Genomic DNA, 23070 nt, shown 5'->3' on the forward strand with positions numbered 1-23070 from the left:
TATTTCTAGGTAAGAGTATTTGGCCAATTTGTGTTTTTACCTTTAACTCCACCAATCAGTGGAAAACTTTGTATGCGCACTTCCTAGAGGCTAAGGAAAAACCTTTGACCTATATTTTTCACATTCGCCTTTTAGAGCGCCCCCAGGAAGCCAACTTACAGGTATGTAAACACATTCTTTGCTATTACTCCATCAAATTTAACAATCACGCAAGACTTTACTACAAATACATAACATTTCTTACAAGTATAACCTACTGTATAGATCAGGAGAAAACATATAAAAAGAATCACACTTGTATAAAGTGAGTGGTGCTTATGATGATAGACCCACATGATGTCACAGTATAGGGACATATGACATCAGTTTTTGATACCATTGAAAAACATACAACATCAGTATTTACAAAACACATGGACATACACAAAAAGTCACGTATTGGAGCGGTTTGTACCGCTCAAATAAATCTCAATCAGACTGTCCCCACAACCCCCACCGTCGCCCAGCTCAGGTGACAAAAAAAGACAGGGTTAAAAAAAGATAGGGTTTAAAAGTGAATAAGAAGGTTTTTAAAGAGTGTTAAAAAAAGACAAGGTTAAGTAGAAAAGAAAGAAAAGAAAAACTGCTCACCATCCTGTTCTGGTTCCACACAGTTCATTTTCATTATGATTTCACAAAATGTGAAAAATATTCAGACAAAAACTATTCACAATGTGAAAAATATTCAGGTGATCGTTTACTTCCTTGGCCTATACATACCATACATTAGCCCCATACATACCAACCATACAAACAAAGAATAAGAAGGGGGCAAAAACATAATCTTCCCTTTATCCTCCATTAGCCTAGCAGATCATGTGGATCCCAGACATCATGTGGCCATCATCATCATGTCAGTCACCTATCGCCTATCTATGACATGACTCCAAGGTGTTCTAAGGTGTGGTTGTGTAGCCTCGGCCGGGATGCGAAACCAGGACCCTGATATCCGATGGTGTGCGTTACCACTCAACTAAAGAGCCAGGATCGTTAGCCGAGCTGCAATGCACACACCATATAGCCTACAGCCCCCCAGGGCTAAGCTTGACTGAAACCGGGGGGTCCGAGCGCGACCAGTGTTGGAAGACAGTCGTCGACTACTAGGCATAGGGTCTACAACAACGAGGAACTGACAGAGTACCCGACAGTACCTATCCCACCGCTGCCACCAATGTAGCCTCGGCCGGGAGGCGAACCCGGGGCCCTGATATCCGATGGCATGTGCGTTACCACTCAACTAAAGAGCCAGGCTCGTTAGCCAAGCTGCAACGCACACACGTATAGCCTACAGTTGTTTTCTTATTTCCCTTGGGACCAGCCTGCAGCCATGAATTTGGTGATCTCTGATTCCTTTTTGGGGAAGTTCATTCTCTTGTCATGGCGGTCTGTGTCAATGAGTAGTGTGGTTAATCTACCTATCCTCTCGCTCTCTAACTGCGGGTGTTTGTACACCGGAAGACTTTCAGGCACGACAAAACCGAGACCTGATATGCCAACATCAACAACAGCACATTCGCTCTTTTCAACCTTTTTCCTTTCACCTTTGTCAAAGACAGGTTCATAAAATACAGGTATTCCACCAAGAATGGGTCCATGCCCATCGATTCCTTCACCAGCTGCTCTGACTAGTGGAAGGAGATTAAGCTTGGACTCCGCCGCTCCGCGGATCACACTCTCTGTATATTTTTGGAATTCCTTTTGTGCAGCCACTTCACGATTCCTTGTCAACTCTTCCTTTTCCAGATGTTCAATTTCAACTTCCTTTATGTTTCGTTTCATTTGAAGCTGTGCTTCCCTCTCCTTCAGAACTTCAGCCAACATGAGTGCACTATGAAATCTTCGGACGCTTTCAGTGTCACAAAATAGCTGATTCTTGGCGTTGGCTATACACTGCGCTTCCAGCTGGTTTCTTTGTTTTTTCTCATTAGCCTTTTCTTTCTTTTGTAGAGCTTCTGCACTGGTCTCCTCGCTTCTCTTTGCCTTTCCTTTAATCCTCTCCCAATCGTAACTGGATAAAATGGTGACTTGTGGAAGATATTGTAGTTCCTTTACTGCCCTACGTCGTGAACACTCTTTCTTTGCCATAATGCCTTAATTATAACAGAATGTATTACCTTCTCACATATATATGGTGCTAATGGTGGTTAACTACAAGAAGGCTTTATAAAAGGCCACAATGACATCATCATGTGACGTCACCACTCTCTTAGCCAAATCCAGTGTCAACCAAGGCCCCAGCACTGTGGGGGATTAATGAAGCAGGCTTGAAAGCTTATCGCTAAAAGGACGCTACTGTGCATGCTTTTATCGCTTGAAACCCTAGTGTGCATGCTTTGGTGCTCAAATCTTCATTTGGGCACCGAAAGTGCCCAAATTGGGCACCAAAGTTGGGGCCAAATTTATAGCGACAGTAGTTCGCTACTTAGTATGAAAGCCTCCAGATCCTGTCTGTCACTCTTCTGACATCACAATATAGCTGACCTGTTCTGACATCACCTCATCCCAGCTCAGCAGAAGGATATAGTTGACCAGTCTGACATCACAATGATGTTGCAAATGAATTTTCTGTCCTTGTCCCTCTTATGCCCATATATGGAGATCCCTGATGTCATCAATATCATCCCAGGTCAGCAGAAGGATATAGCTGACCTGTTCTGACATCACAATGATGTTTCAAATGAGACTAGAATAGAATATATTGACCATGTCTAACAAAAAAATACTTTAGTTTTCAGTATTACTCGTATTGCCTCGTAAGATTATCGGCCTACCCTCACTTTCTAATATGAACGATAATTTGATAAAGCCATCACATGTTTAGCATTCACACCACCAAGATACCCATGTACCTGACAAAATACTTCCTAAACGTCAAGGATGTCCAAAATTACAACAACAGAGGCAGTTCCACAAATCACGTTCAACCCAGATTTGACTCTAAAAAAGGTTAAAATTTGTTCTCCTGCTATGCCACTAATGTGGAACACTCTACCGCAAGCCTTAAAGGAATGTAAATCCATAACTTCCTTCAAAATCGGTCTGAAAGTCACCTACAGGTGGCTGCTACTCGAAACCTATAATAGACTAAACCTATTCTTACTTTTCCACTGTAAATATCTTTTGTTATTTTATTTTTTGCCAGACCCATGAAATGGGTAGGCCTACATAAGCAAATGTCGGTCTGTCTGTCTGTCTGTCCTGGTTTTCTATATAAAGGGTATATATGATGATGACATGATGATGACATGCCTACAAAAGGCATGATGTCATAAATGATGATGACAGACAGGGGGTCTGGCACAACCAGGTTGACCTGGTCTAGTTCTAAATCATAACTGCTTATTTTTATTTTTTGTATCTCTCTTTGTTATTGATTATATCCTATGCATAGTACTGTGTTCTATCCGTCTGTCTTTCAATGTTATATGAGATACATAGAGGATTCCTGTGAATAAGCCATAAAACTTACTAGGATCTCTTTTTAGTTTAATAATAGTTACCTACTCCTCCCGCGAGGGAAATTCAGATATTTGCAGCCCAACCCAGCTGCTTTTTTCCCCCCAGCTGAACCCAGTGCTGCCCACAAGGAGCGCGAGGGGGAGGGGAATCGTACCTGCGACCTCTGGGGCCTCCGGAGTCCTATGGACACTAAACACTCAGCCATCACTGCTTTTAATACAGTATCTGACTTAAAGTCCTGCTCGCAATTTGGTGTTAGGGGAGTTTCTCACCTGAACTGAGTCAGTGGGTCCCTAGACATGAAAAATCACCGAGGTGCTTGTCCACCATAGTGGCACGAATGGCGCAATGGCCATATCAAATATGGCTGCCATCGGCTATGATGAAAATCAAACTCTTCTGTTTCTGGGTGTATATGCACATGTAATACCTCTATTTGGACTAATTGTGGTGTGGGGAATTCATTTCTGATATTGTTTTGACCATTTTGGGTGATTTGGACCTCAAATGGTCATGGTCAAGGTCATTTTGCTATTCCGAAGACCGTGGGCCATAACTTGGCCATTGTTAGGAGTAAAAACAGGTGCAGTAGGTCTAAATCAACTAATGCTGACATGTATAATTCATTTCTGACATTGTTTTGACCATTAAGGATCATCTTGTCTTTGAAATATCAATGTCAATGCCATTTTACAAAAACGATTTTGTTCATTACTTGCACTTTTATAGTATTTTTTTGTAAGTTTGTTACTATTTTATAGTAAGTTTGTTTTCTTTATAACAAAAGACATACTAGTGAGAAATACAACAAGTAAACATCAACATTTAACTTTAAAGGGGGGTTTTAAATGGGTGTTTAAATGAGCAAATAAGACTATTTACGAATAAAAGTAACAAATACAATTACACAACAAAATCACTCACAAAATTAAATAACAATTTCCCTCAAAGTGCACCATATTGTGATTGTGTGCATGCAAGTATAGTATGAGGTGTTTTTACAGGATGGATTTGTCATTGTTCCATGGCAAAATATGAACTCCATCAGTGTCGAGTGTCTTGCTTCAGACATGGCAGGAGTGAAGTGCTCCTTCCATCCATCAGAGCTTGACATTGACTTTTTGAGGCAGTTGTCCTTTGGACAAGTATATTTCCCATGCACTTGTCTGGGGACAAAAGTCACTTGTCCAGATAAAAATGTCATACATTGAAATAATAACAAAAGGACGGCTAAAATGACCCCCCTTGCTCCCTCCACTCCATAGTATGGGCACTTGTCCCAGACAACAGGACAAGCCTTTATGTCATGTCCTGTTCCATGTTCCATTGGTTCTAGTCTTTCCTCAGGTTCCTTGGCTGTTGCAAGCAGGTGGCAAGAAATGCGCTAGAAAGGTGCCTTGTTGGTCTCAGCAGTTGTTCTTCTCTGCTACCAATACTGTGTCTTGTTCTGTCAAGGTCTTTGCCTCTCCAAAGTTTGTTAGATATTGTACTCGGTCAGAAGCCATAACTACATGTTTAATCCTCACCTGGCCCATGCAGTCATCTCCTGTCTCCAAGGCATACAGTATGTACCTTGATCACTGTCTTGGCTAGTGGTGCTCCAAGATGAGACTGCTTGATGCAGTGGAAGTGAGTCTCACCAGTGCCATACTGCTGCCAGATCTCCTTCATCCCCAGTGCTTGGAAATATGGGGTGTAGTATAGCAGTAATGTGAAGGAGACTGGGGTCCGCTCATAGTTCCGACATCCCATTATTCTGACCATTAGGTTAGTGAAGGTTAGGGATAGGCTTAGTTATAATGGAGGCTGTACATGCACCAGGTGTCAGCCTTCTCAATCCTATTCAAGATGTCTGGGATATCTTCTCCACTAGCGACATCATCAACAGAGACAACAGAGCTGATAATGGTAAATGGACTGCATTTACAGTATATAGCACTCTTCTCCAAAGCGCTGTACAATGTTTTTCACATTCGCCCATTAACACACACATTCACACTTACATTCACACCATGAAACCATGCAAGGTGCTCATCGGGAGCAGTTAGGGGTTCAGTGTCTTGCTTAAGGACACTTCGACAAATAAGCAGGAGGCAGCCGTTCTACCTACATCGCCACAAGCTTGAATGGACACCATATTCCGAACAATTTGTAAAGTTGATGAGGGATGGGTCTGTCGACTGTTATCTCTGATGATGAGTGGCTCCCTGCAAAAGGGGCTGGAGGTGAAGAGATCCCAAAGATTGAACTAGATTGAGGAGGCTGTCACCAAGCTGCTGGTACATGTGGAGTCAACTGGCCCTATTATAACTAAACCTACCCATAACCCTAACCTAATGGAGGGAATAATGGGTCGCCAGGATTATGAGTGGACCCCAGAGAGTTGTCGTAGTGATACTTCCAAGCACTGGGGATTAAGTAGATCTGGTAGCAGTATGGCACTAGGTGTGCAGCGGCACATGCTTCTACAGCATCAAGCAGTCTCTCATCTTGGAGCACCACTAGCCAAGACAGTGATCAGGGGACATATGCCTTGGAAACTGGAGATGACTGCATGGGCCAGGTGGGGACTAAGCATGCAGCTATGGCTTCTGACCGAATACAATATCTAACAAACTTTGGAGAGGCAAAGACCTTGACAGAACAAGACACAGCATTGGTAGCAGAGAAGTACAACTGCTGAGACCAACAAGGCACCTTTCTAGTGCATGTCTTGCTACCTGCTTGCAACAGCCAAGGAACCTGAGGAAAGACTAGAACCAATGGAACATGGATGGATGCAAGGAACAGTTCGACTCTCGAGGATATGGCTGCCTTGCTGATGGATAAATGGTAAATGGTAAATGGTGCATTTATATAGCGCTTTTATCCTAAGCGCTTTACAGAAATTGTGCATTACATTCACCCACACATTCATACACCGGTGGCGGAGGAAACCATGCAAGGCACCAACCAGCTCACCGGGAGCAATGTGGGGTTCAGAGTCTTGCCCAAGGACCCTTCGACATTAACTCAGGGGGAGCCCGGATTCGAACTGGGAACCTTTCGTGCTCTAATAACGGTTTCTCTACCCCTGAGCTATGCCGCCCCAATATCGGTGCATCATATTTTGCCATGGAACAATGGCAAATACATCCTGTAAAAACACATCATACTAACTTGGATGCACACAATCACAATATGGTGCACTTTGAGGGAAATTGTTATTTAATTTTGTGTGTGCTTTTGTGTGTGATTTTTATTTGTCACTTTTATTCGTAAATAGTCTTATTTGCTCATTTAAACCCCCCTTTAAAGTTAAATGTGGATGTTCACTTGTTGTATTTCTCACTAGTATGTCTTTTGTTATAAACAAAACAAACTTACTATAAAATAGTAACAAACTTACAAAAAATACTATAAAAGTGCAAGTAATGAACAAAATCGTTTTTGAAAAATGGCATTGACATTGATATTTAAGACAAGATGATCCTTAATGGTCAAAACAATGTCAGAAATGAATTATACATGTCAGCATTAGTTGATTTAGACCTACTGCACCTGTTTTTACTCCTAACAATGGCCAAGTTATGGCCCACGGTCTTCGGAATAGCAAAATGACCTTGACCATGACCTTTTGAGGTCCAAATCACCCAAAATGGTCAAAACAATATCAGAAATGAATTCCCCACACCACAATTAGTTCAAATAGAGGTATTACATGTGCATATACACCCAGAAACAGAAAGGTTGGATTTTCATCATAGCCGATGGCAGCCATATTTGATATGGCCATTGCGCCATTCGTGCCACTATGGCGGACGAGCACCTCGGTGATTTTTCATGTCTAGGGACCCACTGACTCAGTTCAGGTGAGAAACTCCCCTAACACCAAATTGCGAGCAGGACTTTAAGCCAGGTACTGGAGTATTTACCATGTACCAGTGAACTGTACTGTCATGAAACTATCTTTTCCTATGCAACCTTCTAATAAATTCTTCAATCAATCAAGCAAATGTCAATGACACCGGCCAGCACCTCAATCGTCACGTTATACTCATGCCATCCGGACGAAGATACAGAACTATGAAAGAGCAAAAGGTTCGTTTTAGTAGGAGTTTTGTCCATTCAGCCAATGCTGCTCTACACAAACTGCGTCGCTGATATGTTGGTTAGTGTATCCTGGAGACTTCATGTATTGTCCTGGTGTCATGTTGTTGTGTGCTATGTTATGTGTTTTCTGTGGAACAGACTGTGAAGCTCAATATCCCTGTGGGAGGATAAAGTAGTTCATGTAAGGAAGGACCTTGTATTGATGATGACGTTATACCAGGAGCACCTGAGATACGATTATGTCACGGATAAATATCTGTTTCCATTACAACAGACTGAAAATAACTTTATACTTGACGTTTAACCACTTGAATCCCAGCATCCCTATTCTGAGGGGGAAGGTTCACCAAAAAATAGCCGATCTACAAGCTCACAACAACGCATTGTGAGCTTGTAGATCTGCTATTTTTGGTGAAGAGAGTTGGGCTAGATGGGGAAAAAAAGAGTACAGTGCAAATCAGATCTGTTTTACTAAGCATAGAGGGTCTAAGACATACATGGGCAACTGGCGGCTCGGGGGCCACATGCGGCCCCCACCTTCACTTAATGCCCACAGGTTAATATCAGAATACTGATATATTTGTGATTTCAGCCTTTACAATACCAATCATGCAAACATGACCTGCTTTAATTACTCTTAATGACTAGTACTAGTCTTTTTCATGTCCAATGTATTTGTATTTAAGTTCATAAAGTTAACATAAGAACATATACATGCATTTGAAATAAAATTTAAAAAAAATCAGACTAATTCAACAATAGCAGGATTCCAATTCAAAAATAGCAGATCTACAAGCTCAAAACGCGTCGCAGTAGATCTGATATTTTTGCTATGTTTGGCTGACTGTATATGCATGGTGACCCTCTGAAGTGAATGTGGAAATATAGTGGCCCTCTCCATCATGAAAGTTGCCCACCCCTGGTCTAAGAAGTGGTTTAACTTACTGAAGTGATATTGATGAATTCCAAATATTATCAAATTATTCTGCGGCTCCCCTGGACTGGCATCACAACACCCTAGGGTGCCACTGCACCCACTTTGGGAAACCCTGCTTTAGTAAACAGAAAATGCATTTTCAGGTCAGGAGCGAGAACTCTCATACAGGATAAACTAGTGAAATTGGAAGTGATTAAATAAATGAGCAAACAATTGGAACTCTATCTAACACCATTGATAAGTCTTGGCAGAGATTTGGTGTGTCAAGTCTTAAAAGGTTAATCTGTATTATAATGTACAGTATATGAGCTGCTTGAACTTAACGTAAGATGTGTGTCAATGATTGATTCCCAAAAGTAAGGAACAAAGTCAGACAGCAAGCACTTGGTTTTATTTTTAAGTGTGTGACAATAACACCACAAAGACCATTATCAGCCAATGTTTTCTATCCCTTCCACCTTTTCTTATCTTGTAGGAGTTCCCTCTCCTGATTGGAACGTGTGGTGGTTACCCTGATGATTAACAATGCCGTGCCTCTGGCCCACTCCACCATGAATTAAAATAAAACAAAATAAACAATAGTTGTATTTGGCTCCAACAGGCTTGTTTGTTTCCATTGTATTTAGGGCTGTCACAATTATTACATAATCGTCTAATCGTGATTATTTGACATTATCGCAATTATTTTGTCATAATCGTCATAATCGTGAATGTTGAAAAATGTCCGAAATAGTGGAAATAGCAGATCTACAAGCTCACAACGCGTCGCATCGCGACACGTTGTGAGCTTGTAGATCGGCTATTTCCACTATCAAAGTTATTTTTAAAGTAGTAAGTTGTCAAATATGTCAGTGATTTCTTTGTATATTTAGGTTATGTGTCATATCTACCATGTACAACTTCAAAGCCTAAAAGCCAAACAGAAATGTAATCATCAACGACAAAAACACAATTAAATCGTTAATCGCCAATTATTTGAGTGACAATTAATTGTCATGTAAAATTTCATATCGTGACAGCCCTAATTGTATTCAATTAATCAGAAATACATTGCATGAGCAAACACAGTTTAACATACTTTTCATGCGGTTTATAGAAACGGTCAAATGTTTGTATGCTGCCAATACCAATAGTGTAGTCTAGGCTAGTATACAGCAACTTTGATGTTAGGTAGATCAGATGTCTCCTGTCAGAATTTAACAATGAAATACTTTTATTCTTGAGGTGGGGTAACCATGTTTAAAGTATTTTAACTGGTGCAATATCTAATAGGTTACTTTAATTAAAACAGAAATAACATTTTGCACCTCAAAATGACCTGTTTTAAGTGTTACTTTAAGTATTCAATTCCATTCTGTGCCTAGGAATCAATGCAATTTGCCCAACACCATTAGGCATAATGTGTGCAACACCGCCACCTCCTGTCCATAATTATTTACTACAATAATTAACAACCTGACTCTTCTGCATGAATTTTCAACAATTATATAAGGTCAAGGGCAGGTGTCTGAAGGTTTAACAGTTTGAAACAAATACAGAGGTACAGTTAAAAGAGGTACACTAAAAGAACACAAAAGGCTTTGAGGGCTGCTGTGTTGAGGCACATAGTCATAAACATTTATATAACGGCATCTTTTCACTTTCAACATCTCACAGTGGTAAACAATAAGAAAAACAAGCCTAAGTCACAAAAACATGAGAACGAATAACCAAGATATGTCTGGATGGTAGCCATGTCTTGGTCAATCGCTAGAGTCAATGGAGGCAGAAAGTGGCAGGAAGGGGTACAGGGAGAGTCAAGTGCTAGGGGGCCAGGAGGGGGAAGTGTCTGTGATGTGTGAAGCGTTGTCCCGGGTTTTTAGGGAAGGTTCGGACAGCTTTCCTGGGTTAGCTGATCTGAGTGAGCAGGAGGGGTTGTTGGGTTGGATCAGGTTTTGCCGGTGTCGTATCATTTTCTCACTCCCCGTCAGAATCTAACCCCCCCCCCATTCAAGTGAACAGATATAACACTGTGCCTTTGGTCGCCGTGTATGCCAACGTCAGTGTTTTGTACTGTGTGCAGGCAGCAACTGGGGGCCAATGGAGGAGTGGAAAGGAGGGGAGACATGAACATTTGGAGGGACTTAAGTGAGCATGCTGGAAGGCGGGAAGGAGGGTTACTTACAACCTAAATAAAATCAGCTAAAATGCACTCTGATGTTCAATCCACAGAAACAAAAAATATGAAGAATTCCATCATCTGAAAAGAAAGAATCACCTCTTTCTTCCCGTCCAGCTTAGCATGGAGTCCTGAGACATCACTGGTCCTGACATGGGCTGTATTCAGCAGCTGGAGGGAACACACAACATCACATTAAAGGTGGTGGAGTGTGGGTGTTCAGCTTCCTCACAGAGCAAAATGCATTACATTACATTTACAGCACAATAATGAGTGAGTTATTGCTAATAAATCTACTTTGTGATTGATTGCACACCCACTCCTGTATGGACTGATTCCATTCCAAGACAGACAGAATCGCTTGAGTTCATAACATACTCCAACTCCTACTAATAATCTTTAGGATCACTCCTCACCTGGTCAGCAGTGCTGTTGTAGGCTACAGCTTTTGCTGGCTGGAGGTCAGCTCAGTGAGACGTTTTCTTTTTGTCTCCTCCAGTTGGTCTCCTCTAGCCTGTGGTGTGAACAGAAAACCAGGAAATTTACTCATTTTAGTTACCAATGAAAGTCTGAGCCTGATCTACATTTTGGACTTTAAGGTAGTGCAGACACTGAAGTGGTTTTCAAAGCGTGCTCCGGGGACCCCCAGGAATCCTTGAAAGGGTTCCCCAGCTACATTAGTTCATATTAGCGATCTACAAGCTCACACCACAACGTATTGTGAGCTTAGATCTGCCGTTTGAGAAAAGGTTAACATTTTTTATAAATACCGTAAATGTATGGGGGTCCTTGGCAAAAATCTTTTCAGATGGGGGTTCGCAGCCAAATGCATACCAATTTGGAGGTCCTTGAAATGAAAATTATAATGTGCTGTTCCACTAAGGTTATAATGAATTATGACATCTTTAGAGATGTTACCGATCAATCGGCAATGGATTGGATCGGGCCGATCAAAGCGTGATCGGCGATAATCGGTGGTTTAGATCAAAAGGTAAATTCACCGATCCGATCCGATCGGTGCATCCGATCAACCAGCCGTTCAGTATGCCCACTTGAGGCCATTTTGGGGTATTGATTTCCACAGTGCTGAAGGAATAATTAGTTACTGCTATGATAACAGTGTTAATTTTTTCAGCAAATTTTGATTTAGTCTTAGTCTTTTGAATAACACACCGTTTAGTCTTAGTCCTGTCTTAGTCTTCTGAATTTTTTTTTGTCTAGTCTAGTCTTAGTCGACTAAATATCAAAACATTTTAGTCTTAGTCTTAGTCTTTTGGGATTAGTCTTAGACTTTTAGTCTTCGTCTTTTAGGATAGGTTTTTTAGCCTAATATAACCACATAATTATGAACAAGTCATTGTCTTCTGTTACTTGGTCAAAATAAAACATACATAAATTATGTATTTGCCTTTAATTTCATTGCAGTTAAATGCCAGTGTAATTTTTTGCAGCCATTAGTCTTAGACTTAGATTTAGTCTTAGTCTTAGTCTTTTGAACACAAATAACAGTCTTAGTCTTAGTCTTTTGGGACTGTTTTAGTCTAGTTTTAGTCTATCGACAAAATATCAAAATCTTGTAGTCTTTTAGTCTTAGTCTTAGTCGACAAAATTAACACTGTATGATAATAAATACATAGTAATGCTGGTAAATAACTATAAGGCAAATATATAAATGAATTCATGAGTGAATTAATTAATTAAAGTTAAAACATTAACATTTAGAAAATATAAATAATATATAAATAATAACTTGATCGGATCGGTGATTGATCGGTATCGGGTGATCAAACTTTTGTGATCGGTGCTCGGTGATCGGTTCCAAAAAACCTGATCGGACCATCCCTAATAATCTTTCATAAACCTTTATAAGTTGTTATTCATAAACCTTGAAATAAGTTGTTATGCATAATTGTAAACATTTATAACCAGTTATTTAAATGAGTGCATTATAGACCTTAGTTTCCTTCACAGCAGAGCTCTGATGGTCTGCACACCATCAACAATACTAAGGGAATATTGGTATAATGAGTCATAACAATTTATATAATAGTCCTTACATACCAGGCTCCATCTCAAATGGATTCTTTTGGAGGGCATACAACCTTGCACAATAGTTGTTGTGGCTGGCATCTCCTTGGACGTCTGCCTGGAGTGCTTTGGTTTCTTTTGGAGATTTCTGTAACATGTTACTTTTAGGATTGATCTTAGTCTGACCCCTCACCCTTTGAGCCAGGAACTTAGCTCTCTGGGTAATTACTGGGATACGCAAGCCTCTCCACCACGACAAGGTGTCAATCCATAGGAGAAGAAAAATAAAGGGTGGTCACTTGATCCATTGCTCAGGTGCAAGACGCTACCTAGAACATGGCTGGCCCCGCAAGACGCCAAGGCCAGTGACCATCACCTTGAAGGGCGGCTCGAGCTCGTCCGCCAGACACAGACAGAAGCCGCTTAATGCTCAGGTGCAAGACGCTACCTAGAACATGGCTGGCCCCGCAAGACGCCAAGGCCAGTGACCATCACAGGTTGAAGGGCGGCTCGAGTTCGTCCGCCAGACACAGACAGAAGCTGCTTAATGCTCAGGTGCAAGACGCTACCTAGAGCAGGACCCCGCAAGACGCCATGGCCAATGTTTTTTTTTTTTTTACAATGTTATCACCAAATTAAAGGAACATTTCACGTTCAAATAAAATAAAAAGATATATAAAAGTGAAATATCTCTTTATGACAATATACAGTATACAAGAAAACTAAATATTCACAGGAAACACAAATAACAATAATACTTTGTAATAGAAAACAAAATAATGCTCACCTGTACTCATTTGATCCATTGCTCAGGTGCAAGACGCTACCTAGAACATGGCTGGCCCCGCAAGACGCCAAGGCCAGTGACCATCCTGTGAAGGTTGAAGGGCTGTAGAAAGAGAGATTTGTTTAGTTTTTTTTTTTTTTCTTTCTTTTTTACACTGTTTACTGTCACCAAAATAAAGGGACATTTAACAGTAATAACAGTACTAGCTATATAATAAAACATTGATATAATAGATACAATAATTAAGTCATTGCCAGTACTGGCAATCAAGACTGTCCTACACTCCTCAAAGACTTGTCTTTAAGCTCTGCCTTCATCCACATCCTGAGGGATCCTGAGGGATCTTTCCCACAAACTAGCCGCATGTAAAGAAATAGGATATCGCTGGCGAGCCCAGAGCTGTCGCCGGCTGGGTCTCCGTACGCAACTGGTCAGCCATTTCCACAGCTTCGGACCTGGACCTGGACGGCTTGAGGCCTGAGGCTGCAGGTGAAGAGGCTCCTTCAGGGCTGTCATTCTCTCCTGGATGTTCTTAACCCACTCCTGTTTGACCTTCATGCTGGATGCCTTAAGTACAGTATGGTTGTGAGAGGTGGGGGTCCTTCCTGCCCACAGAGCAAACTTACAGGGGTCCCCTCGAATGTGCTCAGTCACCCCCAACTCTGATGTCAGTACTTTATTCACATACCTGTACTTAGTTCTGCCAGCTGAGTCTCTGATCTCCTTGCTGAAGACCAGCGAGTTCTCGAACAGGAACACGTGGTGGTTGCGAACCTTCCGGATAAGAGTCTTGGGGTTCCACACCTGGAAACTGCCATGAACAATCAAGTCCCCCTGGACATCCATGTTGTCATCAAAACCGTCCAACATGGCGATGTTCATGGCATCATTCGCCTTCTTAGGCACACTCAGCATCAACTCAAGGGCATTCTCAAGCTCTCCTCCCTCTCCATCCTCACAGCAAGACAGTAAGTCCTTGAGCAGTAGCTGGTACTTGGTGATTCTCTGCACAGGCTTGAGGAGGTAGGAGTCGATGGAACTAGCGAAGCCCAGGCCATGTTTCTGCCGGATGTCATCAAAGAAGGTTCCAGCGTGTTCCACTATGAGTTGACTGGAGTCAACTTTGTTCTTACAGTAGTTCACATACATGTGGAACCCATCAGCCCAGGTAGCAAAGCAGCGTCCCACATCCTCTGGTAGCTGACAGTTGGTCAACTCACTCAGGAAAATATTGCTATGAAAGTCATATATCTCCTGGATGTTACCAAAGATGATGTGTTGCTTGTTGCGGATGCCTGCAGGTACCTCCTCAAGCCCACTGGCCGTCTCCCACCGGTACGTCTCCAGACAGTCATGCAGATCTCTCACGTAGGCCTTCTCTGACTGCAACAACTCGGCGATGATGAACTTCATCTTCCGGGCTGCCTTCTCCTTCTTCTCGTTGACCTCCATGTTGCGGTTGGAATCGCACAGCTCGACTTTCTGGTCGTTTGTCAGTAGAGGCTGGCATGGATGCTGTTCATGGAGCCCTCCGGCTCCGTGCACCTGCAACGACAGCCTCCGGTGGTGAAGGACACGGCTGAGCTCTTCAAGGTAGGCGGCGACTGCGTCCTGTGGCTGGGTGTTCTTCTCAGTCATTGTCAAGTACTTCTCCATGGCACAAGTGCTGTGAAAGTAGTTGTTCGGCAGTTGGTAGCGTTGGTCTTCACAGATCAGCGCAGTGTTGTTGACGTTGCTAACGATCTCCACCATCACCATCATCAACAACTGATCCGCTGCGGCTGTGAGCGGTCATTTTATACGCTAGACTTTACATTTTGAAATCCATATCAAATCAGAACACGCGCGTGTTGACTATCAACCAATGGCCGTGCGAGTAGCGTAAACAACTTCACGAAATCACGCAGCACTGTCGCGCGATCGGTGGCCACGCCCACATCTCTAACGTTAGCTGCTACTGCAATAATATGAACTCAAGCTGGAGCCGCAAACTGATGGAAAAAGTAGGCCTACTCAAACTTTTTCTTGAGTAAAAGTATCAATACTGCAATATAGATAATTATACTCTGTTAAGTAGAAGTCCCCTTTTCAAAATTGATCGGCATCGAAATATACTCAAAGTACCAAAAGTACTCATATGCATGCAATTTTTTCAAGTTCAAAATAGGCCTATATTAAATCCTTTGAAATAGCTGATCTAACTCGGCTATTTTCAAATGGGCGAAAGGCGAAATGTAGCCTATATGATATTAATTGGTCTGAAGTGGTTAATATGTTTTGTAATAATAATCAAAATGTACAAAGTAATTAGTAACTACAGTTTTCAAATAATTGTAGTGGAGTAAAAGTACAATATTTGCCACTGAGATGTAGTGGAGTGGAAGTAAAAGAGCTGAAGTAGGCCTACTCCAGTAAAGTAAAAGTTCCTTGAAAGAGTTAGTACTTAGTTACTTTTCACCACTCTATTTGTTGTGTTGGTATCTGAATTATTGATTTAAACAGTTTTGTTTCATATGCTTTGTTCAGTTGACATGGTATTGTTGCTATTTTAATTAAATATATTTATTTCTTTACATTTTTGAAAACCACATGCCAGAAATAGAGACAAGTCCAGAACATTTTGTCATTATGGTGTAAGGATACATACAGAGTGTGTGTGTGTGTGTGTGTGTGTGTGTGTGTGTGTGTGTGTGTGTGTGTGTGTGCGCGCGTGCGTGCGTGCGTGTGTGAAATTAGATCAAAGCTTTGACAGTGGGTCAAGGTTACACACACACACACACACACACACACACACACACACACACACACACACACACACGCAAAATTGTATTTATTTATTTTAGATCAGATTTTGCCGATCGATTATGCAAATTAGTAAAATATTCAGGTAGGCCTACATGTGTATTTTCTATGGGTCTTGTCATGTTTAGTTGTTTTATCCCTAGATATATCTATGGTTTTATCAATGTTGTCCCATGTCAAGTGTGTCACGTAACTTAACACGTGTTAAATGACGTCGCCATCTGAATCACTTCCTTGTTATTGCCAAGGCTGTGTTGTTAGCGAACAAGTCCTTTAACGGAACGCCCCGTTGGAAGCTGGAAATGCACTTTCTCAGGTAAAAGAAAGTGGTTTTCCATGTAGCGAAAACAAAACGTCCACAGCTGGACATTGCTCGTTTGATTTTTAAATACTGTGTCTCGTTTGCAACTGTATGGTTAGTAAAGACCGTAACAGACAGTAACTGGCTAACGTTAGCTGACTGGTGGCCGTCGAGCAAAGTGTGTATGGCTAGCTAGTACAGTGATCTCGGTAGGGTAGGCTGACAGTGACTGACTGGCAGTACGTTCACTTCCGCACGATGCTTCTCTTGTTGTTGACTTCACTATTAAGTCTTGCCATGTATTCTCCTCTCAGCGTGCCATTACTGACACATGCTAACGTTTAGTAGATATTGGCTAATGCAAACTAAACAGGGTTTCTCTGAAAGACTACCTTTACAGTTAAGTTACCCACTCTTCACAATGTGGCCATGGCTTAATGAAAAAGTGCGACCAGATAGGTCACTTTGGTACGTGGCAGCACTGGCAGGCAGTGGTGGATAATGTACTCAAATGTGTAATAAGTAAAAGTATCAATACTGCAATGTAGAAATACTCTGTAAGTAAAAAAGAAAAAAAAAAACATTCTGGCCTTGACAGCCCATATATCCAAACAGAAGTCATATCTAATTGGATTAAACAATGTTAAACGATGTTAAACTCACTTTGCCACTCTGCCCTTTGATTTGCCATTCACTTTATGCATGGACAATGCTATTGTACTCTAGTACAGTACTTGAGTAAATGTGCTTAGTTACTTTACACCACTGGTGGCAGAGCTGCTGTGCCCCATCTCTTTCGGTTTTCGTTCTACGTCTCTTGTCTGTCTAGTTGTTGATGTAACCATCACCTTGGCCAACTGTCAAGTGGCACACGCGAGAGTTGTCCGCCTCTACCTTGCTTAAGCAGGGATTACAGTGACAGGGTTTAACATGTTCCTTATCACCGCATACAGTAGCTTACTTCACTCTTATACATACACTGTCTGCCACGCCCCCTGACACACGGCCCGTGGTCCATTCCATTCTTAACATTATCCAGGGTTTGTAAACACAGTGCTTCACAATACGCACTCCTTTCTGTGTGAAGATGGTGACGTTTTCTCTTTGCTTCCGTGTCTCCTCTAGGTTTGGAATTTACACAGATGGGAGAAAGCAGGGCTTGTCTCAAGCCTAAACATTCTTCTCTTCCTCTTTCTCCATTTGCCTCTCTCTCTCTCTCTTTTTGACTTCTCTCCCCTCCCTCTTGCCACCATGCTATGCTGGGGAAACGCGGTGGATGGACAGTTGGGGATTGGCGAGGTGCCAAACCCAGTGTTTGAGCCAAGGAACTATAAGGTGTTCAATAGTAGGGAACTTAAAGCAGTATCCTGCGGAGGGCAACACACACTGTTTCTGCTCCATGATGGGAGCGTGTACACATGTGGCTCCAACGGCTGTGGGCAGTTGGGACACGACAAGCCAGGCACTTATCCAGGTAGGTAAGCTTTCAGTCTAAATGTCAGTAGTCATATTCCATTCACATTAACGTTTACATTTGGGTCATTTAGGTAGTTCCATTTGTGTTTGGTGTTTGACTGTTACAGTTTAAAGCAGACAAGAAACACAATCATCAAAGGACGCAAGAACAACATAAGAGATGAATTTCTGTGTTCACTCTGTGCACTTTCCTCTGGATATACTGTATCTGTTATGTTATCATCTTAACTCATTCAAGGCAAAGAGGAGTTGCTCTTGCAGGGTAATCTGTATAGAAAGTTAAGTCAAGAGACTGAAGCTCCAGAGTTGCTGTAGCTATTTCAAGGAGAGTGGAGGCTCTCTTATAGCTGCTAATGAGATTCCAGACACTGTTGATGGTCTGTTTGTATCACATGGGCAGAGGTTTGAATGTATTTGTTACCTTGTAGAGCAAAGTAGGGGAATCAGAAACTACAAGGACCAAGCAATTAGGCCTGTGGAAAATGTATGGATGACAGTATTTTGGTGCAGTTCGTTTTAATAATGGAATGGTACTAACACAATCATTTTTCTGACCTGTGAAAAATGCATATCTTACACCTACTGTAAAACCCAATATTATAATAAAAATCACACCCAATGTGAAGTGATCGGTGGTCGTCTTCAGACTAGGATTTCAGTCTAGGATGTACAGGCTATGCTACACACACACATTTTGCTATGGCAAAACGCTGAGGAAAAAGGCTACAGACACACGCACAGCCACTCTATGGAGCGGTTTACCACCGCACAAAAATAATAAGTCAGTTGGAAAATGCACCGGAAGGATGAATCATTATGCTACTTTATTTGCTAAAGCCACAAGCTACTGTGAACAGGAAACCAGCATTTCCCAGCATTTCCCTCTTTCCTATGAAACTCATGCAAAGAGTTTCACAACCAAAGTAGTTCACCATCGTCTCAGCCAGGCCGAAAGCTTAGCCGAGACTGTTTCGGCCCCTGTGTGTGTGTAAGTGTCTGTCATCACATTGGCCTGTTATAGCGCCATTAGGAAGCAGATGTTTGCAAAACATCTTTTGATTCTCCTACAGATTTTTGCAACATCATGCAAATCAACACACATTATCTCTATAGTCATGTGATAGAGATGGATCTGTCAGATTTTTCATATTCCATTCCTGATTAGGGTTGTGCGGTTTCCATTTTTTTAAAACCACGGTTTATGCCCCCCAAAAAACTCCGGTACACGGTTTTACAATCTTATACATTTTAACTTTAAAAAAAAGAAAAGAAAAACGTTTCAAAGTGCTTTATTTATAAAGCAGATACAAAAGTGTTTTACCCACAAAAATGCAGTAAATACTATTGGGCTATACTAAAATTAATTGTAAATAGCCAAAGTAAGTTCTCACTATAAACCCCATTATCAAAATAGGATTGTTGCCAGATTTAGCGAGAGGAATAATTAACCAGGTCTATGAAAACAAGCCCAATGAAAGTGAATGTAGGCCAAAAAATTAGCACTTTAAACCTATACGTCGGCTATTTGAAAATGGCCGATCCGATCTACAAGCTCACAAGCGCAACCACCTTTATTTATAAGCAACTTTACATAAAAACAAGCCCAACGTCAACGTGGCTTATAATAATCAGACGTGGCAACAACACTCACTGCATCTCTGTTCACTACTGGAGGAACGGACCAGGACTCTCGCCAGCTAGGCTGCTTCTTGATAATAAGCCATAGCCAGACAATATTGCATTACACTGCCCTTGTGTGTTAACAATGGCTGAATGGCAGTCAGATAAGAATGTAGCTGCGCTAAGTTAGCCAGGCTAGCCACGGACAACACTGTGTAGCAGAGAGAGAGAGAGAGAAAGATTTATCCGACTCGGAAAGCCGTTAGCTCGATCGTATGACTGCGCCGCGTGATGAAAATAGCTGATCTACAAGCTTGTGGCTCGTCGACCGTGCAACGTGTTGTGAGCTTGTAGATCCTCAGTGTTTAGCTTCAAGCTAAGCCTCGCTTCTTTATTTGGTTACAGCTGTTGCATTTCTTTAGAGACCAGGGTCTCCCTCCAGCTGTTAGCCTACTTGACTTGCTACCATTTTCTATGTGTCTCCTTCAGGAGTGATTTCTGCTGCTTCCGTAAACACGGCACATGTCACGTGACGGTTTTCGGTTTTGGCTTACGAGACCGTCAACATTTTATAACACCGTATTAAACCGTAAAACCGAAAAACCGTACAACCCTATTCCTGATTGGCTAACATTAGCCTCCAAAGTTTGCAAACATGCAGGTCATGCTCCCTGGAGGAGGAGCCCAGACATTTCAGCGACCCCAAGGCCTTTCCTCTAGTGCCACCCTCAGGCTAAAATGTCAACTTGGCATACAAGATTTGTCATTATAATGTAATGAACCATAACAAGCTACACAATTCTGGGATGCTAGCAGGGCTTTTAAATGTGTCTTTTTTAGACATCATTCTAATCACATTCCTTGCTGAGAAAATGAAAGAGTATTTATTTCCATGAAGTCACTGAGCTTGCCAAAAAGATTGTTAACCAGATAGTAAGTACATACTAAATAGCTAAAGTGGGTTTGGTTTGTGAGGACCATGAGATGTGTCCATGACCATGAGATGATCACATTTGAGTTTTGAGTATCATGCCAAGGCCTTGTTGTAAGATCAAATGTCGAGAAAGCAAGCACAGATGTTAATTACCATGACATGGAAAAAGTAAACATTTGGGCCGGCCTTGACATGAAGACTGTACTAGTATCTTGATTTAATTTTCCATTTGTGTCGTTAATGTTCATGGCGTGATGATTTGATACACTCTGAGAATCCTTTACCTCACCTTGTCTTCCAGAGGTGATTGGGGCTCTGGACACTCAGAATATGGCCGTGGTGTCATGTGGTAGGGCCCACTCCATGGCGGTGAACGAGCAGGGCCAGGTGTTCGCTTGGGGGGCCGGTGAAGGGGGCCAGTTGGGCCTTGGGACTGCAGAGAAGGCTGTTCGAGTTCCCAGGTGAGCCACTGCTCTCAGACAAAGGAGAGGGACACTGCAGGAACGCCGTTTCTGAATGAAAAGTGAAAGCGACCAAAGCAGACCATTGTCTGTCTTTGCATTAACTGGACATGTTTTGGAAATACATTTCAAACTCCCATTTAAAGCTTTGACGTGTATTTTTTTAGGGATACTCCGATCACGTTTTTGGAGGCCGATTCCAATCACCGATTTATTTTTTCATGATCTGCCGACACTGATACCGATTTATTTTCAAAGGAAAATATTTAACCTCTGTTATGGTTGATTATTGATTACGTATTGAGGTCAGTTATTATGTTAGTTAAACATATTTTTATTGTGCAGAATTATTAACTATTATGTAGTAATAAAATACAATGACAAATACAAAACATTAGCATGCCGTACAGTTGAATTATTGCAAATTATAGAAACAGGAATTTAAAAAAAAAATGGATTAATAATATTAGGCCTGCCCAGTGGTGGAAAAGGGTCACAGAATGTCACAGAAGAAGCCAAGTGGATAGCCATGGAAATGGATAAATGCGAGAATGTTATCCTTACAATATGGCACCTTTTGGGTGGCCAGGCAAATGAGACAATGTAGATTTAACAATACTATGAGTCCTATTGTATCCCTGTTTAGCCTGGCCGGGCCGCATGGCCAACTACTGTAGGCCTTTGAGGTAAAAACAAACCTTGAAATGCAATTGTGACCCCACAGAGAAGATTATTTGGCTTTAGAGAAGAGGATTTTGCCACCACAAAGTACTGGTCTTAACCATATGACATCACAAAATGATTACTTCATTTAGAACCATTATTAGACTTTAAATAGTAACCATTACGGCAGCCTGAGATACAGTTGAGTAGCTCAGTTAGTAGAGCACTTACTTGCCTTTGGAGCACAAGAAGGCCTCAGAACCTGCCATGGCTCACTGGAGTGGAGTTTTCAGTTAAAATATTTGAATACATGTTTGAAGGACCAGGGCAAAGACATTTATGTTTGGTAAAAAACGTATAGGTTCCGAACGGAACCATGTTTATTTAATACCGGAGGACAAGGTCCCCCATTGGGATATCAGCGCCACCTGGCGCTGCAACAGAGTAAAACTCATAAGCTCCCGTACGAGAAATATCATTTGTCGGTAGGGCTGTCAATCACAAACGAGGGCACCGCCCCCGAGTGTATATAAGCCGCACCTCTGCGCCCGCAACTAGCGAACCGAGGGGCTTTATTCTGGGGGACCTTGTCCTCCGGTATTAAATAAACATGGTTCCGTTCGGAACCTATACGTTTATTGTCATACCTCCAGACAAGGTCCCCCATTGGGACTCATATACTCCCCGAGAAGTCATGAACCGACAAGACTGTCGTGCACACCGACCACACCCGGAAAGGAGGTCCTGTCAACCGACGTGACCCCTTTCAGGACTGATCCGACCCAGACCCACAGGGCCTCGGCGTGTTCAGACAGAAAAAGACCCTGACAGACCGAGGCCTGCCTTATGCACTAAGGGCAGACACAGGTCCACCTTATAAAATTGCAATAATATAAGGGAAAAACTCAGGGTCCCCCCACGTATCCTAGAGACAGCAACATGCTATCTCAGGAAGGGGAGAGAGCCGCCCCACTACATAGTAGGAAGGGCAGCAGCACCCAGAACCGTATGCGCCATAGCAGAAGGCGCAACGTCCAGGTGATAGTAGGTCGCAAAGGTAGACGGCGAAGACCAATTCGCCGCTGCACAAATCTCCTCAATGGAGACACCTTTGGACAAAGCCCAAGAGGTAGACACACCCCTAGTACTGTGGGCCTTAAGTGCTTCCGGCACTTCAGACCCAGACCGGGTGTAAGCCAACCTAATAGCATCCACAAGCCATCTCGACAGAGTGGGTTTGGACACCGCTTTTCGTTGACGGGCATTCATGACCACGAAAAGCTGAGAAGTAGACCTGCTGTCCACCGTCCTAT

General features: G+C 42.1%; 1 protein-coding gene across 1 annotated transcript in view; it reads left to right on the forward strand.

The window, feature by feature from the left end:
• Nucleotides 1–16544: 16544 nt before the first annotated feature.
• herc3 (HECT and RLD domain containing E3 ubiquitin protein ligase 3) overlaps nt 16545–23070 on the forward strand; it is a 45410-nt gene continuing 38884 nt past the window's right edge. The window contains exons 1-3 of the mRNA XM_080722206.1: nt 16545–16618; nt 17729–18077; nt 20935–21094. Of these exons, the coding sequence (XP_080578332.1) occupies nt 17855–18077; nt 20935–21094 (383 nt within the window). The 5' untranslated portion in view covers nt 16545–16618; nt 17729–17854. The remainder of the gene's footprint in view (nt 16619–17728; nt 18078–20934; nt 21095–23070) is intronic.

This window comes from Nannobrachium achirus, assembly GCF_963921795.1.
Source record: "Nannobrachium achirus genome assembly, chromosome: 3".
Classification (NCBI taxonomy): domain Eukaryota; kingdom Metazoa; phylum Chordata; class Actinopteri; order Myctophiformes; family Myctophidae; genus Nannobrachium; species Nannobrachium achirus.